This window comes from Rousettus aegyptiacus, unplaced genomic scaffold (assembly GCF_014176215.1).
Source record: "Rousettus aegyptiacus isolate mRouAeg1 unplaced genomic scaffold, mRouAeg1.p scaffold_m13_p_15, whole genome shotgun sequence".
Lineage (NCBI taxonomy): Eukaryota > Metazoa > Chordata > Mammalia > Chiroptera > Pteropodidae > Rousettus > Rousettus aegyptiacus.
Window position 1 is genome coordinate 42,558,872 of NW_023416290.1, and position 17,810 is coordinate 42,576,681.

The 17,810-nt window shown below is 30.7% G+C and overlaps 1 protein-coding gene across 6 annotated transcripts in view; it reads right to left on the bottom strand.

Moving 5' to 3' along the window:
• The window catches only part of CSMD3 (CUB and Sushi multiple domains 3), a 989,790-nt gene that overhangs the window by 64,650 nt on the left and 907,330 nt on the right, over positions 1 to 17,810 (bottom strand). For all 6 annotated transcript variants that reach the window (XM_016138158.2, XM_036232977.1, XM_016138161.2 and 3 more), the window contains 4 exons: positions 11,045 to 11,233; positions 6,769 to 6,954; positions 5,608 to 5,802; positions 3,845 to 4,018 (listed from right to left, as the gene is read on the bottom strand). In XM_016138158.2, the coding sequence (XP_015993644.1) occupies positions 3,845 to 4,018; positions 5,608 to 5,802; positions 6,769 to 6,954; positions 11,045 to 11,233 (744 nt within the window). The remainder of the gene's footprint in view (positions 1 to 3,844; positions 4,019 to 5,607; positions 5,803 to 6,768; positions 6,955 to 11,044; positions 11,234 to 17,810) is intronic.

Consider the following 17,810-nt stretch of genomic DNA (forward strand, 5'->3'; position numbering starts at 1 on the left):
GAGTTGAATTGTAGAACACTCAACTGTTGTCTGGAGCACTGCTTATTGTTGAAAATTTGTCTCAGAACACGAAAAGACATCTAAAATAACTTCCAGTTAACTTCATATTTAAGGAGGAAATGTTGAATTCTTTACTCATTTTACAGGGAACAAGACAAGATGTCCACTCTCACAAGTTCTTCTTAACATTGGTTGGCCTTATCTAGTACAACACATTCATTCAAAGGAAGAAAGAAAAAGCATACAAATAAGAAACAAAAAGTAAAACTATTTTATGCTCAGATGATATATTTGCAGAACATCCTATTTTAAGAAATCCGAAAACTGACAAGGTTGTGGGATACTAGATAAATATTTTAAATAATTATATTATTATATAACAGCAGCAAACAATTGGGAAATGTAATTAAAAGTGAATAATTTCACTTATAGTGTAAACACTAAATATTCTGGGACTAAATATAGCAATAGATGTACATGATCTATATGCTAAACATATGAAATATTGCTATTATGAAAAATTTTAAAAGACCTAAGTAAATGAATATATTAAATATATTATGTTCACAAATTGGAAGATACAATATTGTTAGATGCCAATTCTCCACGAATGATCTATAGAGAATGCAATCCTGATCATAATCCTCCTACTTTTTTTCTCTTTAGTAAAATACAATAAACGAATTCTAAAAGTTAAGTAAAGTTGCAGAGAACCTGGAATATCCAAAGTAATCTTGAAAAGTCAGACTCAATTTGGAGGACCAACTTAAAAAATTTCAAGACTTATTATAAAATATATTTAATGAATAGTGCCAAATATCCTTCTGGAAAAAACAAACACACACACAAACCTCAACCTTATTTCATAATGTCTACAATAACAAATTAAAGGTTAATCAAAGATATAAAAATAAGACCAAAAATTATAAAATATCTAAAACAAAACATAAAAGAAAATCTTTGTGACTTATGGCTAAGCAAATGTCTCCTAAAGCAATACTTAGGAAATAGAAAAAGATAAGGTAGACTTTATTGAAATTTAAACCTTCTGCACATCAAAAAGACAGTATTATGAAATGAATAGACAAGTCATAGGTTGAGAAAAAATATTCATAAAATACATAATAATGACGACCTTGCAATCAGAATACATAGAAAACGCCAAAGTGCATAATAAATGGCAATTTGATATAAAAGGCAATTCAAGGTTACCACTTCATAAAGGAAAATTTACAAATGGCCAATAAGCCCAAGAAACTATACTACATCAGTGGTTATCAACATAATGCAAGTTAAATCTTGTAAGATAACTTTATGCACCCAACAGAATGAATGAAATTAAGACTGACAACACCATATGCCAGAGAAAATGTGAGACAACCAAAACGCTTCCAGGCATAATATAAGAGAAATAAATGCGTATGCCCACAATAAGAATTTTATACAAATAGTCATAGCAGCTTTATTAATAATAACCCAAAACTGGTCAGAGCCCAGATTTCATCAATAGATAAATGGCTAACTGTGGCATATTTGGACCATGGCATTCTACTCAGTGATAAAAATATGAAATTACTAAAACATACATGAGCATAGATGAAAGGAAATAAAAAAAAGCCTTCCACAGAAGAGTAGATAATTTAGGATTCCATTCAGATAAACTTCTAGGATAGGAAGAACTGACATACAGTAAAAAAATAAAATAAAACAAAAAATCAGAACAGTTACTGTCTCAGGACTGGGGAGAGCCGTGAGGTACCTAACAGAATGTTCTAGAACTATTGAGTGGTTTGAGTTACACAGGTGTACACAGTTGTCAAAACTCATCTAACAGCGTATTTATGATACATGCATTTCACTGCATATACATTTTGTTACAGTAAAAAAAAAAAAAAGGAATGGTAAGCAAATATTGAATGCTAGCTAATGATATGCATGCTGAAATGTTTAGCAATGAAGTATACCGAATTCTGCAATTTACTTCAAAATATACCAAAAAATAAAATGAATTGATGGATTGACAGAGGCTTGAAAGCATGGATAAACAATAAGCAAATATAGCAAAATGTTAATTATAAAATTTAGGGGGTGGGCATGTGGGTGTTCAATGTCAAGTCTTTCCATTGAAAAATTTAAAAACTCATTATAAAATGCTGGGAGATTGGGGATACATACATTATATTTAGAGAAGAAATTACAAGCACATTCTAGTAGCTGTTCTGAGCCAAACGTGTCTGGGATGACAAGAAGGAGCTGTTTTAAACATGAGAATGACTGGGCTACTTGACTCTGTAAGGTCACCCCCAGTATAAGGACTAAACTTTGCTTGTCTGGCAAATGCACTTTCCTTCTACCATCATCCTTTTAAATTTATATCTGATGTCGACACTGTGTCCTCGGCAATGGATGATGATGATGTCTTCACAGAATGAGAGGCAATGTTTTCTCGTAAATACTCCTTTTATACCCTGTCTGTTCAGAGAACAAACTTGAGATTGTAAATAGATGAATAAAATCACCCTTTATGTATGATATTAAATAAATGATATACAAAAACAGTACATCAAGGCATAGAGCCATAAAGTATAATATTTTAGACTTAGTTTACATGTACATTTTCAAATTTATAAGTAAACTAAGTAATCTGTAATTGAAATTAGTATAACCAAAGTCAGTTTAAGAAACTGTTTACTAGGAAACAGCTTACTTGATTATTTACTCCTATGTTAACATATAAATATTTATTTACTATTTTCTTTTCATATAGCTATCTTATAGCACATTTAAATGTATATACTCTTATAAAGAGGCCACATTTAAATGTATATCTTCTTATATAGAGACCATTATTGCTAGGTTTCCAAGAATATCTATTAATAAATATGCTTAAGAGGAGAAAAAAAATTTTTACTAAAACCTCTAGCTATACCTTTTAAGTTTGAAATAATGAGTGTATTACCATGAAAATGTTCAAGTTTATTAGCAAAACAATGTATTTAAATTGTTATAGACTTTTCTGCCATGGATCATATTCTTAAAGAATAAATTTTAGAGACAAAACATTGCAAGTTTAGCAATACCTTGTTCATAATGATCAGCAATTTTTAAGTTACTAAACAAAAAGATTATGCCTTGTTCACAACAGACAAGTGAATAATTAGAACAATTTTCATTATACCTAATTCTATCCTGGCTGTCATATCTTGATATCATTTTAGAGAAAAATAAAGGCAGAAATTATATTATTCTCTTAATAGTAAATAAATTATTGAAATCTTTGAAAAAAGATAAATAAATCATATAACTTTATTATTAAAATAACATTTTAATACAAAAAATCCTATTTGCTTTAAATCAGGTTTAAAAATATATTTTTAAAGTTTTAATAGTAACATTATACATGTTTAAATCTTGTGAAATAAAAAGAAAAATACATTTAAGTATGGAAATTATTTTTCTTCTTTGGTCATTACCATAAGCAAATAAGTGAAAGGAGAATTGACTATGTTTTATAGTGAGTTAACTGCTACAGCAATTAATTCAGCTGAGTATGCAGAATATAATTACCAGCAATTAGTTTTCATCTTTTTATTTTCACCATGCCTGGAAGAAAATATGTCTCTCCTTAATGACATAAGATTCTCCTTTGGAATACTAGTCAATTAAGAGTTATCTATTTCAAAGCTTTTCTACTATGAGACACTTTTAAAGTTAAATATTTTTTTGTTTCTTTAGAATCCTTACTGAGTGAATATAAGTTATAATCTCATATTATAGAAAAAGGGCTGCTTTCTTTTCAAAGTGAGGGGAAAAAGTTTGGTTAAAATGATTTAAAAATCTATACCTAGGCATCTGGTTTCAGATCCACTCCAAAGACCTGAAGAAAGGCATTCCCGTACAGCAGAGCCCACAAGCATGAATCCTGAATCGCATGTAAATATGGCTGTGGAGCCATATGAAGTCTGAGTTCCAATCTTATTTCCATTTGGAGGTGTAGGTAGTTCTCCACAGGAAATAACTTCAAAACAAACAAAAAAAAGTTAAAATGCTTTTTAAAAAAGTCAATATGCACTTGTAACAAAACTATGCTTTTTACTTCTTGAATTCCCTCACACTTGTTAGAATGGCTATTATCATCAAGACTTGTAATAATAAGTGTTGGAGAGGTTGTGGGGAAAAAGGAACCCTCATACACTGCTGGTGGGAATGTAAATTGATGCAGCCACTAAGGAAAACGGTATGGAGGTTCCTCAAAAAATTAAGAATAGAATTACCATACGACCCAGCAATCTCTTTTCTGGATATCTACCCCCAAATTGGAAAACATTTATCCATAAAGACATATGTACCCCTATGGTCACTGCAGCATTATTCACAGTGGCCAAGACATAGGAACAACTAGAGTGTCCTTTGATAGATGATTGGATAAAGAAGATGTGGTACATATATAAAAAAATATTGCTCAGCCGTAAGATAAAATGCCGTCATTTGTGACAACATGGGCGTATCTTGAAAATATCGTACTAAGTGAAATAATTCAGACTCAGTAAGTCGAGAACATATGATTTCACTCATACGTGGGGTTTGAAACTGAAAGCAACAACTAAACAAGACAAACAAACAAAAACTCAAGGACATAGACTATAGTTTAATAGTTACCAGAGGGAAAGTGGGGAGGAGGGAAGTAGAAAACAATAAATGGGGTTAAATATATGGTGATGAATAGAGGCATGACTTTGGGTGGTGAACACACAATGAAATAAACAGATAATGCATTATAGAACTGTATGCTTGAAATGTATATAATCTAATTAACCAATGTCACCCCAATACATTTAATTTAAAAAGATATTTCATTTGAATATCCTAAATTCAGTTAGTTTATGTACATTAAACAGTGGTCATTTATATTATACTATAAAAATGCATGGAAATAGCATGACTTAATATGTTCAATTTGATTCAATATATACTTATTGAGCTCCTTCTGTGAAGCAGGTTCTAGATGATATTTTTAACACTTCATACAATTAAATCTATATTAACTATGAGACAGACATTTTAGTAAAATTCTAGTTTAAGAAATTTGAGTTAAAAAGAATAAACATTATATAACATAGTGATTAAAAGCCAGGGGTTATAGACAGACTAATTGGATTGAACCCCACTTCTCCATCATTTATAGGCTCTATGAGTTGTAGAAAATAATTTGATCTAATATATAGTTTCCTTCTTGATAAAATAGAAATATCAACTAATTTATAAAATGACAACTAAGAAATAAATGAGATAACACATTTCATTTATTCATAAAGGGCTAAAGGCAGTGCTTGGCAAGTTGTAAGTATGCAATAAACATTATCTAGTTGTTGTGGTGATAGACCTAGCATTAAAACACAAAATTTCTAAATCTAAAGCCAATGCTTTTTTTATAGCATTTATTAATTAAAAAAAATACTTAGAAAAATTTTAAATGTAACAAGAATAAATGACCTTTTAAATAATATTATCTCATTACTACTCTAGTGTGTTTGGAAAAGGAAATGATTAAGCAATTTAATCACCAAAGACAGCTTATGAAATAAATTTAGCAGAGTGTATACTTACTTTGGCAATATGGTCTTTCATTTCTCCAACTCCAGGTACCATTAGGAAGACATTCAATAGAAGCAGGACCTAGTCCATGATAACCAGGGTCACAGCTGAAAACTACCTTGGTTTTGTATTCATAATGGGAGCCATTCACAATTCGCCATCTTCCATGTTCCAAGGTAAAGGAATTGATGCTTGGACATGTAACAACTATTCAAAAACCAAGAACATAAATGGTAATAAGTCAATCATGTCTATTCTACCTCTTAATTATATCTCATGTCTATTCCATCCTTCACATCACCTTAGTTCATTCACTATTGTGCCATACAAGATCCTTTAGCATTTGTTTTTTATTTCTTTTACATATTAATCTTTTTTTTTTTTTTTTACCTACTCCCTCGCTCTATGATACTACTGGAAGTCCCTTGAACATGTACTGCTATTTCACATTTTAGTCTTTGTACATCTTTACTGAGGAATAACTGATAGGATGTAGACAAAGGGAACCCTTGTACAAGATGGCGAGAATTCGAAATGGTACAGCAATTATAGAATACATACAAACAGCAGTATGGATGTTTCTAAAAAATTAAATACAGAACTACCATATTATTCAACAATCCTTCTACTAGATATGTATCCAAAGGAAAGGAAGTCAGAATCTCAAAGAGATGTGTGTATTCTCAAGTTCATTGCAGCATTAGTCACAACAGGCAAGATATGGAAATGATATACTCTCTTATTTATTTAGATGTTTTGGAAGAACTATATTTTGGGAAAATTTGTTTTACAAGAATGGTCTTTTTATGCAAGAGTTGTGATACAAATTTGGCTTATTCAAAACTTGCTCAACGCAAGATAAGCAAAAGCATTATTAGACATCTATGTTAAGACTGCAAATAATTTAACAATCCTCATTTAAATGAAATCACAGCTAAGTTAAAATGGTAGTACTAAATAAGAAAAAAATAATTGAAATATAGAGAAATATCAAAGGTTTTCTTTAAATCAACATTTTCTAATCCTTTTGCTACCAAATATTTTATCAGAGTTATATTCTATCACACATTTCCTTTCAGGAATTAGTTCTAAAATTTAAACAACACATAAAATTTCAAATCATATAAGATGCTAATATAAACACAAGTGATGAAATTTTCATAATACACGTACCAACACAGCGAGGAGTCTTGTTATGATTGCTCCAAGTCCCATCGGACTGGCATACGGCAGTGGTCAGTTCCTTAGAGGACAATCTATATCCATCATGACAAAAATAGGTAACTCGTGTTCCTACCAAGTAGTCTGTTGTAAGTATTCCTCCATTCGTTGGAGCTTTAGGTATCCCACAGGAAATTGCTAGGATAAATACATACATACAAAATCAGAGAAATAGAAAAATACTTAATTTCTTAGATATGTCTCTTAAACTGTAAAGCATGTAAAACTACTTGGGATTTTATTAATTCCTATGAAAAACTTTTAGAATACCTCTTAAAAATGCTTTTCTGAACCATAACTTTTTAAATAATTTATTTCCGGCTCCTATTGAGTGTGTTTTTTAATTGGTGAATCCATACATTAGTATGCTTTATTTCTGGTTTCCTACTTAGTTTCTTGTCAAGCATGTGATGGTTATCTGCATTTATATAGATTATATGAGAATACAAGTTAGGTATATAAAGAGTGTGTGTAGTGTTAACCTATGACTGAACTGCCACATAGCAAGTTTGGTCAATTCAAGTTGACAGCTAATCATTAAAGATTATAAAGGCAGTGGTGACCAATACTTATCAGAAGTTTGGCCAAGAATAAAACAAACATTTATTTTACCTAGAAGCTGGATATTGCTTTGTTTTAGGTCCAGCAAAATTCTATACACTTGGACACCATCCATGGAATATCATACGCATGACATGTTTAATAAACATAAGGCCAAGACTTGTTATCTTAAAACCTAGTTTGGATTTCTTGCATTTCATCGATATGTTAGATGTGTTGGTTTTTATCTATAATAAATCTGATTTAGGTGAAAAGTAGGTTTTTCATAATGTAATAATTATAGTAAATTTTTAGTTTATTGTATATATTTTCATTTTATAAATTCAAATGACTATACAGAAATCTCCTGATTGTTTTCCATCTTTGCTCTATAAATACACAATTCATATTTCCAAAAGAAAGAAAAAAACACGTGTCCAAAGAATACGATTTGTGAAATTATTTCTATCTTTTATGTCATATTCATACGTGTAAAAATTTAAACATATCTCTGCAGCAAAAAGATGAGTGTATTTAAATATGGGTGTTGCCCCAGAATCAGCTGGAGTTATTATGTGAATACCAGGTATAAGTACTCTATTACCTCTAAAAAATCAGAAAATTTCTGAATTCTGAAATATATAGTCTTACAGGTTTAACAAAAATACTTCAGACTGGTAACTATATTTTTCTCATATAAAAAGAAATAAAGGACAGAGAAATATGACATAAATAAATGATAGGTAAGACCCACGAATTTGAATATTTACAGGTACTGTGTTCCTTTTACTTACCTCCCATTTCAACCTAAAATTGTTTCTACTTCTCTTATAAATCCAACAGTAAGGTGTTTAAATTTAATTAATCCATGTGAATTGACTATAAAGTGAAAACATCTTACTGAAATCTATATAAAATTCTCAAAACCGAGTGGGAGATTCCTTACTGGTGAATAGTTTGATATTTTGTAATTTGATAAGCTGCAAATTATGAACAGAAAAGCAGTAACACTGACTTAATAAATTACTTAAGTAATCTCATATAATTATGTTATTATCACTGCTACCTAATTACAGAACCGCTAAAACAGTGTTACAAATGTGAATAGTTTCCTAATATCTGTTAAAGAAATGTTTATATTTCCACTTAGGACTTCTAGGAATTTCAAAACCAAAAATTGCATATTAACCGATCTTTTAAAAATTAATTGTACATTGTTATAGTACAGGTTGAACTTAGAGCAAATTAAAAAGAGAATATAGGTTAAATAGTACAGGTTCCATATATCTGGTTAGTATAAAATGGTTATATTTTAGAACTCAAAAAAAAGACAAAATACTAAAATGATAGAACAACAGCTGTGCCTGTGGATAGCTTACAATTTAACTTTTCAGCTAAAAAAAGAAAACAAACCAAGTTCAGAACCATCATCATTGAGTGGTTGTCAAAGAGGCTTCTCTACAGAACATTTTTAAAAAGCACAAATTAAAAATGAGGCGGGGATTACAAAACAATAGTTTCTACATAATACTGTATAGTTAGATGAAAATGGTTCAATTACTGTTGTAGGAATCAATGGATGGCTATATGATGTGTAGACAAAGAAATAAAACAGAAAGCCAAACCCAAATAGAGACAGTAGATTAAATTTTCTATCCTTAACTGTGTTCACTTTGTGTAATCATAGATCAAGTAAATATATATACATAAGGAGACAGAAGAGAGAAGAATAAAGATGAAGAATGTAAAACAAATTTGGAACAAAATAAAATTTGCATTCTGAGAATAGCTCTTCCCAATGACATTTAACCATTATATTTTTATTATCTGTATTCAAAAACAGATAGGTCACATAAAACAAACTATTAGAAAATAATCTTTTAAAATTGTTCAATGATAATAAAATATCAATTTTGAAAATGAACCCTTGAATTACAAATATTTTATCATTTTGCTATGCCAAATATCTTTTTTAAACAGCATTTCAATTTATCTATTCTAATTGTGAAAAATTTTAAATCAAGAGCAATGAAAAACATAACTCCATATATAAATGTCATATACAAAAAAATGAAATTATGTAGCTGACTCAACAAAACAATTTCAAACTTTCAGACAGTTCAGAATATATTTTAACCAAAAGTTAATTATTTTCTCTAAAGGTTTCTTAAAGATTATTATCTGTATTAAATGTATATAAACAATTCTTGTATAACTAAATGTAATAATTCAAAGTTCAGAGCATTTTAGTGTTTATTTAAAATATATGATTTAGAGACAATTATATATATCTATATCTATATCTATATCTATATCTATATATAATTCCCATGATTCTGAAATTATGAGATCAAAGATTCTTTCCGAAATTAGTTCTGGAAAATTAGTTAATATTAAGAATTTGTAAATAATGTTGGTATTCATTGGTCAAAGGAAAGCAGATGTTTTGACAGTTTATTAAAATATATCTATTTTATATGAAACCACCGACTTCAGTGTTTGTTAACTTTGTAAGATTATACTTTCCAGAATTCTAATAAGTGGTTAGTTTCCTGCATCAATAGTACAAGGAAACAATAGTTCTTTCATTTCTCATTTATGCATGCCTATGAGAACTATCTTTTCATGAATTAGAAATTGCAGTTTAATAGGTAAAAGAAGCTATTTCAGATGTCAGGTAATAGCTATTCCATGCTCATTTTAATTTGCTGTTAATTTTACATTTTAATTGTTCTATTTCATATTTTATTTGTTTTATGAAAATTGTCCCCATTAAGTAAATTATAGGTAAAACCCATTATTTATTAACTGAGAGTGTTCTGCATTTTTTTTTTTTTAATGTGAGAGTTTGTAGTTTATATACCTCTGCATTCTGGGTAGAATAAATCAAATATAAATTTAATTTCATATTGACAAAAGCATGATGTTAAATATTTGAAATTTTTCTAAGTCTAAGACACTGATTTTCTTGTGTAACTGATGCTGAACTTATCTTTGTGATTATACCTAGCTACGAGACTCAACAACTTTTTAAAAAGAAGTCCTAGTCTAAAGCTGTAAAGTGTACCATTTATTAAGTAGCTTGTCCATATGCTTGCTATAGCAGGATATAATGCTTAGACAGTGCCTTGATTTTTAACAAAATATAAATGAAAACATAAGACATATTCATGTTGAGTTGGCTAAACAGTAAAGAAAAAATAACATGACTGCTAGCTATATTTTCCTCTTTTAAATTTGTTGCTTTGATTGCATATTTTTGCATATTCAGAGTGAAAGTCTTTAGTGAACTCTTATCCTCTCTATTCTTTTTGCAGACTCCACGCTAACACAATATCCAGCTCTGGGTCAATCGCTTTCTGATAACAAAGTAACTGAAATGATAGATGTACAAGAAGAGTATATATGTATATATATATGTGTGTGTGTGTGTGCGCGTGTGTGTGTGTGTGTGTGTGTGTGTGTGTATGGATGAAATCATAGAGCACATAACAACAAATGAAGAGTTCAGAACAATGTGTCTCGTTCTCAAATATATCATTCTGTGTTTTTAAGCATTATTTTCATGAGCGGCATCTATAATAAGCTTCTAAATATTTATATTTTTAGAAATTTCAGTGATCCAAAAGAAAAAGTGAAAAAGGATTAATAGTAATGTTTTTATCCTTTTTTGAATAATATACTGTACCTTGACAAGCAGGGACCGGCGCATCCCATGCATGGTACCCATAGGAAGACTTTCTGCACACAGCGCTGCTTTTACCAACAAGTCGAAATCCTCGATCACAGGCCCAGCGGACCACACTATTAAGCTGTCCACCTGTCTGACTGATAATGTATCCATGAGGTGGGGATTCTGGGGTACTACAGTAGAAAGCTTTTCAAAAGAAAAAAAATAATCACTGTATAATTAATGAATCAGCAATTCTTTACAACTTAGAATTATAAAAACCTGTAAGTGAACACCAGTACTTAAAAAATAGGCCATCTTAATTCTTTACAACTCAGAATTATAAAAATCTGTAAGTGAACATCAGGACTTAAAAACAGGCCATCTATTTTACTTCATAGAAACATCATGTTATTTTCTATCATTTTGACAATCTAGTGAAATGACTTTTATGAGATATAATTATCTCTGGGCTTTCTTCTTTTAATTCTTATTGTCACCAAGTCCGTGTTTTGAGTTAAAATATATTATACTTTCTTAACATCCTGGAGGTCTAACAGCCCTACAAATAATTCAGACAATTTTGGAAGCTATATTGCCTGTCTTTAAAAGGGCCTAAATGCCACAGCCTTGGTAGGAATATTTCAGAGCATGTTGTTTACATGTCACTTTGAAGTTATCTCCAGGCACCTATATCATGTTAGATCATGATTTAATTTTGCTTGATGTCTAAAAAAGATCCCCCATATTCTATGATCCTCTCTCCCAGCTAGCAAAGAGTTTCCATGCTGTCAAGAATGCTTACATATGGTGATAAAAAATGCCAATAAAATAAAACTTTTTTAATCTCCTGAAGTCTGAAATGTCAAAAGATAATGTCAAATGGCTTTTTCATATATATGTACTTTAGAAACTATTCAGCCTGGCAGGATCCGTTTACCCTTTGAAACTTTAATGTATTCATCTGAGAAAAATGAGACTTTAGGGGTAAATTGTAGAAAATAGATTAAACTTCGAATATATATGTCATAACCTGTCGCTTCTGAAGAAAAAATATATATTCAATATGTCAAGTTGTTCTTGGGGCTGTAACTGGTGTTTTCACAATATAGATATCCAATGTCATAAATGTAAACACAAAGATTTCGTCTATAATGTGGTCAATCTAATGCTTAAAATTGCTTAACTCAAATTGTTTATTTTTAAGTTTTTGTTATCATTAAAAATATAATTTAATGAGCTGACTTTTAGATGTTATCTTTGGGTACAACTTTAACAAAAAGATATTTACATTGTTCATATGATAGAAACATAAATTCAAATATGAAAAATATTAAGGACCGAGGCACAAATTATGAATGGATGATATATTTCAATTTTTTAAAACATTTCTCTTTTGCAGATCTAATAACATTTTTTAATTTAACAGAAATCTATTGTTGGCTAAAACTTGTAAATATATTAGCAATATAATGTTAGTGATATTATTATGCAATCTAGTGACAAGTTACCAATACCATGTAATATGCAAAATATATTAAATTAAAACCAAAGTTTCATCTTATGGTTTTAAAATCAAAGTAAACAGACAACAATTGTTTTATTTGTACATTATATGTTATGCAAATTTATCTGCATGAATGAAATTTGAGGGTATATTTTTAGAACTGGTATTCAAAATTTATTTGTCTATGACAGAATTGTTGTCTCAGAATTGTTTACCAAATACTTATGAGAGTAATTTTCAGTTGACGTGATTAGCAGTGACCGATGGCTTGAGGAGACGTGCTCTGAACACTGTATAGAAGGAGAAGGAAGACTGGTCTTGTAGTGTTATGTTATTGAACACATACATACCCATGGTATCTGACATGACATGGCAACAGAGAAAAGAAATATAACCTTCATATAATGGAGAACTACTTATCCACACTTATTCAACAAGAGAATTATTGACACAGTATCAGTAGAACTTATAAACAGAAAGGCATATAGAAAAAGCTATTTCATTTTGGTATTAAAAAGTATTTTCAGGCCTCATCTTTCTAAACATTATTCAATAAAAAGCAGTGATGACAAATATAAGTCTTTAAATTATGTGCTCCTCATTTTATTTTTCATTATTTAATATATTTAAAAAATATCACAAAGAGATGAATAACAATGAGAATTAGTATTTTACCATCTTAAGTCATTTAAAGGAGTTATCAAATAGATTAGATATACACAATTGGGCAACATTATTAATGTTTTGTAAGAGTTCAAGGGAAACAAATCTATATGGGGAAAAAGCATTAAAAGATAAGTTTAATAAAATGAGAAAACACAGAACCATACCATAAATGAAACAATAGGAGAAAACTCAGAAAATAAGCTGAATGAAATGGAGGCAAGAAACCTACCATAGACAGAGTTCAAAATAATGGTTAAAAGGATGCTTAATGAACTTAGGGAGAGAATGGATGAGCTCAACAAGAACCTCAACACAGAGATAGTAAGCATAAAAAAGGTCATAGAAACCATAAGAAAGAACCAGACAGAAATGAAGACTATAATAACTGAAATGAAGAATATGCTAGAAGGATTCGACAGTAGATTGGACAAAGCAGATCAATTTAGTGAACTGGAAGATAAGGTAGCAGAATACACCCAATCAGAATGACAAAATGAAAAAGGAATTATAAAAAATGAGGATAATTATAAAAAATGGGACAACATGAAGCATAACAATATCTGCGTTACAGGATTAACTGAAGGAGAAGAGTGAGAGCAAAGGACTGAGAATCCATTTGAAGACATAATGACAGAAAACTTCCCTAACCTGGCAAAGGAATTGGACATATAAGTACAGGAAGCACAGAGTCCCAAACATGACGAATTAAAACAGACCCACACTAAGACATATCATAATTAAAATGCCAAAGATCAAAGACAAAGAAAGAATCTTACAAGTCGCAAGAGAAAGACAGTTAGTTACTTACAAGGGTACCCCCATAAGAATATCTGCTGATTTTTCAACAGAAACTTTGAAGGCCAGAAGGGATTGGCAAGAAATATTAAAAGTTATGAAAAACAAGGATCTACAACCACAAATGCTCTACTCAGCAAGTCCTTTCAATTAAAATAGATGAGTTAAGAGTTTCCCAGACAGGGAAAAGATAAGGAATTCATCACCAACAAGCCAGTATTACAAGAAATGTTAAAGGGACTTCTGTAAAGAAGTGAAGGGGGGAAAAAATAAACATGAATAATAAATTAGCAGAAACTATGTACCTATCAATAATCACCTTCTATGAAAATGGATTAAATGATACAATTAAAAGACACAGGGTAGTTGAATAGATATGAAAATGAGACCCATGCATATTCTGTCTACAAGAGATTCACTTCAGATCAAATGATACAGATTGAAAGTAGAGAGATGGGGAATGATATTTCATGCAAATGGAAATGAAAAAGAAGCTGGGGTAGCAATAGTTATATCAGACAAAATAGACTTTAAAACTAAAGCCTATTGTGTCTTTGAAACAAAGGGATTTCCATAATAATAAAAGTATCAGTACAAGAGGACATAGCCTTAGTAAACAAATATGCACCTACATACATAAAGTAATTATTGACTAACATAAAGGGAGAGATCAACAGTAATACACTCATAGTAGGGGACTGTACCACGCCATTGACACCAATGGACAGATATTCCAGACAGAAAATCTACAAGGAAACAATGTACCTCAAAGACACACTAGACCAGGCAGATCTAATATATATTTTCAGAGCATTTCACTTGAAAGCAGCAAAATATACATTCTCCTCAATCACACATAGAACATTTTCCAGGACAGACCCATGTTAGGACACAAAACAAGTCTCCATAAACTTAAGAAGATTGAAATCATATTAACTGTCTCCTCTGATCACAAGGGTATGAAACTAGAAATTGACTACAAGAAAAAAAAAACTGGAAAATACACAAACACATGGAGGCTAAATAACTTGCTACTAAACAAATGGGTTAATAACGAGATTGTGGAATAAATCAAAAGATACCTAGAGACAAATGAAAATGAAAACACAATGACTCAAAAATCTATTGGACACAGCAAAAGTAGTTCTAAGGGAAAATTCATAGCAATACAGACCTATTTCAAGAAACAAGAAAAAGCTCAAATAAACAACCTAACCTTACACTTAAAAGAACTAGAAAAAGAATAGCAAACAAAGCTGAAAATAAGTAGAAGGAAGGAAATAATAAAGATCAGAGTGGAAATAAATGAAATAGAGTCTAGAAAAACAATATAAAAGATTAATGAACCCAAGAGCTGGTTCTTTGAAAGGATAAATAAAAATGACAATCCCTTAACCAGAGTCATCAAGGAAAAAGGGGAGAGGACCCAATTAAATAAAATCAGAAATGAAAAAGGAGAACTATATACAGACTCCACTGAGATACAAAGGATGGTAAGAAAATGGTACAAGCAATTATACACCGACAAATTGGACAATCTGGAAGAAATGGATACTTTCTTAAAAATAATCTCCCAAGACTGAGTCAAGAAGAAACAGAAAATCTGAACCAACCAATTACCACCAATGAATAGAATCAGGAATCAAAAACCTCTCAAAAAACAAAAGTCTTGGACCAGATGGCTTCATAGGTGAATTTTACCAAATAGTCAAAAAAAAAAAAATTATCACCTATTCTTCTCAAACTATTCCAAAATTTCGAAAAGAAGGAAGGTACCCTAACTCCTTTTATGAGAATATCGTTACCTTGATTCCAAAACCAGACAAAGACATTATAAAAAAAGAAAACTATAGGCCAATATCTCTTATGAATGTTGATGTAAAAATCCTCAACAAAATATTAGCAAACCAGATTCAGCAATACATTAGAAATACAAACACCATGATCAAGTTGGATTTATTCCTGGGATGTAAGGCTGCTATAATATCCACAAATCAATTAATGTAATATACCGCATTAACAAATCGAACAATAAAAATCATATGATCATACCAATAGATGCAGAAAAAGCATTTGATAAAATCCAGCATCTATTTTTCATAAAAACTCTCAGCAAAGTGGGATCAGAGGGAACTTACCTCAACATAATGAAAGTCATATATGACAAACCTACAGCTAGCATCATACTCAAGGGGGAAAGGCCAAAAGTGTTTTCCTTAAGATAAGGAACAAGACAAGGATGCCCACTTCCACCACTCCTCTTCGACATTGTATTGGAAGTCTTAGCCCCAGCAATAAGACAAGAAAGAGAAATAAAAGGTATTCAAAATGGAAGAAAGAAGTAAAACGTTATTTGCAGTAGACATGATATACTATATAAAGAGAACCCTAAAGATTCCACCAAAAAACTGATCAATGAATTCCGCAAAGTAGCAATATACACAATTAATATTTAGAAGTAAGTGGCATTTTTATACACCAACAATGAACTTTGGAAAGAGAAATTAAGAAACCAATCTCATTAACAATAGTATCAAAAACAATAAAATGAAACACTTGGGATTCAAATTAACCAAGATGGTAAAAGACTTGTTCTCTGAAAATTATATCATTGAAAAAAGAAATCGAAAAAGATACAAATAAATGGAAGCATATACCATGTCTATGGACAGGAAGAATAAACTTCGTTAAAATGGCCATACTAGCCAAAGCAATTAATAGACTCAATGCAATCCCTATCAAAATACCAACACATTTTTCAGAAAGCTAGAACAAATAATCTTAAAAGTTTTATGGAACCATAAAAGACCCTGAACAGCCACAGTGATCCTGAGAAAGAAGAACAAAGCTGGAGGTATCACACTTCTTGATATCAAACTATACTACAAGGCTACAGTAATTAAAACAGCATGGTACTGACATAAAAACAGACACATAGATAGATGGGACAGAAAAGAGAGCCCCCAAATAAATCCTTGCTTATATGGTCATTTAGTCTATAACAAAGGAGGCAAGAATATACAATGGGGTAAAGACAGCCTCTTCAATAAATGGTACTGGGAAAATTGGACAGGTATATACAAAAAAGTGTAAAACCTGGAACTATAAACTTCTAGAAGAAAACATAGGCAGTACTCTCTCTAATACTGCTACTAGTAATTTCTTTCTGGACATATCTCCGATATGTCCAGAAAGGAAAGGAAAGCAAAGGAAATAAAAGAAAAATTAAACAAATGGGACTACATCAAATTAAAAAGTTTTTGCACAGCAAACAAAATCATCGTCAAAACAAAAAGAGAATCGACTGAATGGAGAAGGTATTTGCTTATGATACATCTGATAAGTGGTAACTATCCAAAATACATAAAGAATTCACACAACTCAACAAGGAAACAAACAATCCAATTAAAAAATGGGCAGAAGACCTGAACAGATATTTCTCCAAAAAAGACATAGAGATGACCAATAGACATATGAAAAGATGCCCAAGGTCACTAATCATTAGAGTAATGTAAATTAAAATCACAATGGAATATTATCTCACACCTGTCAGAATGGCTATCATCAATAAATCAAAGAACAAGTGTCGGCGAGGATGTGGAGGAAAGGGAACCGTCATACAATGTTGGTGGGATTGCAAATTGGTACAGCACTATCGAAAACAGTCTGGAGGTTTCTCAACAAATTAAAAATGGATATACTTTTGACCCAGGAATTGTACTTCTGGGTATTTATCCAAAGAACCAAAACAATAATTGATAAAGATCTATGCGTCCCTATGTTCAAGGCAGCACAATTTACAATAGCCAAGATATG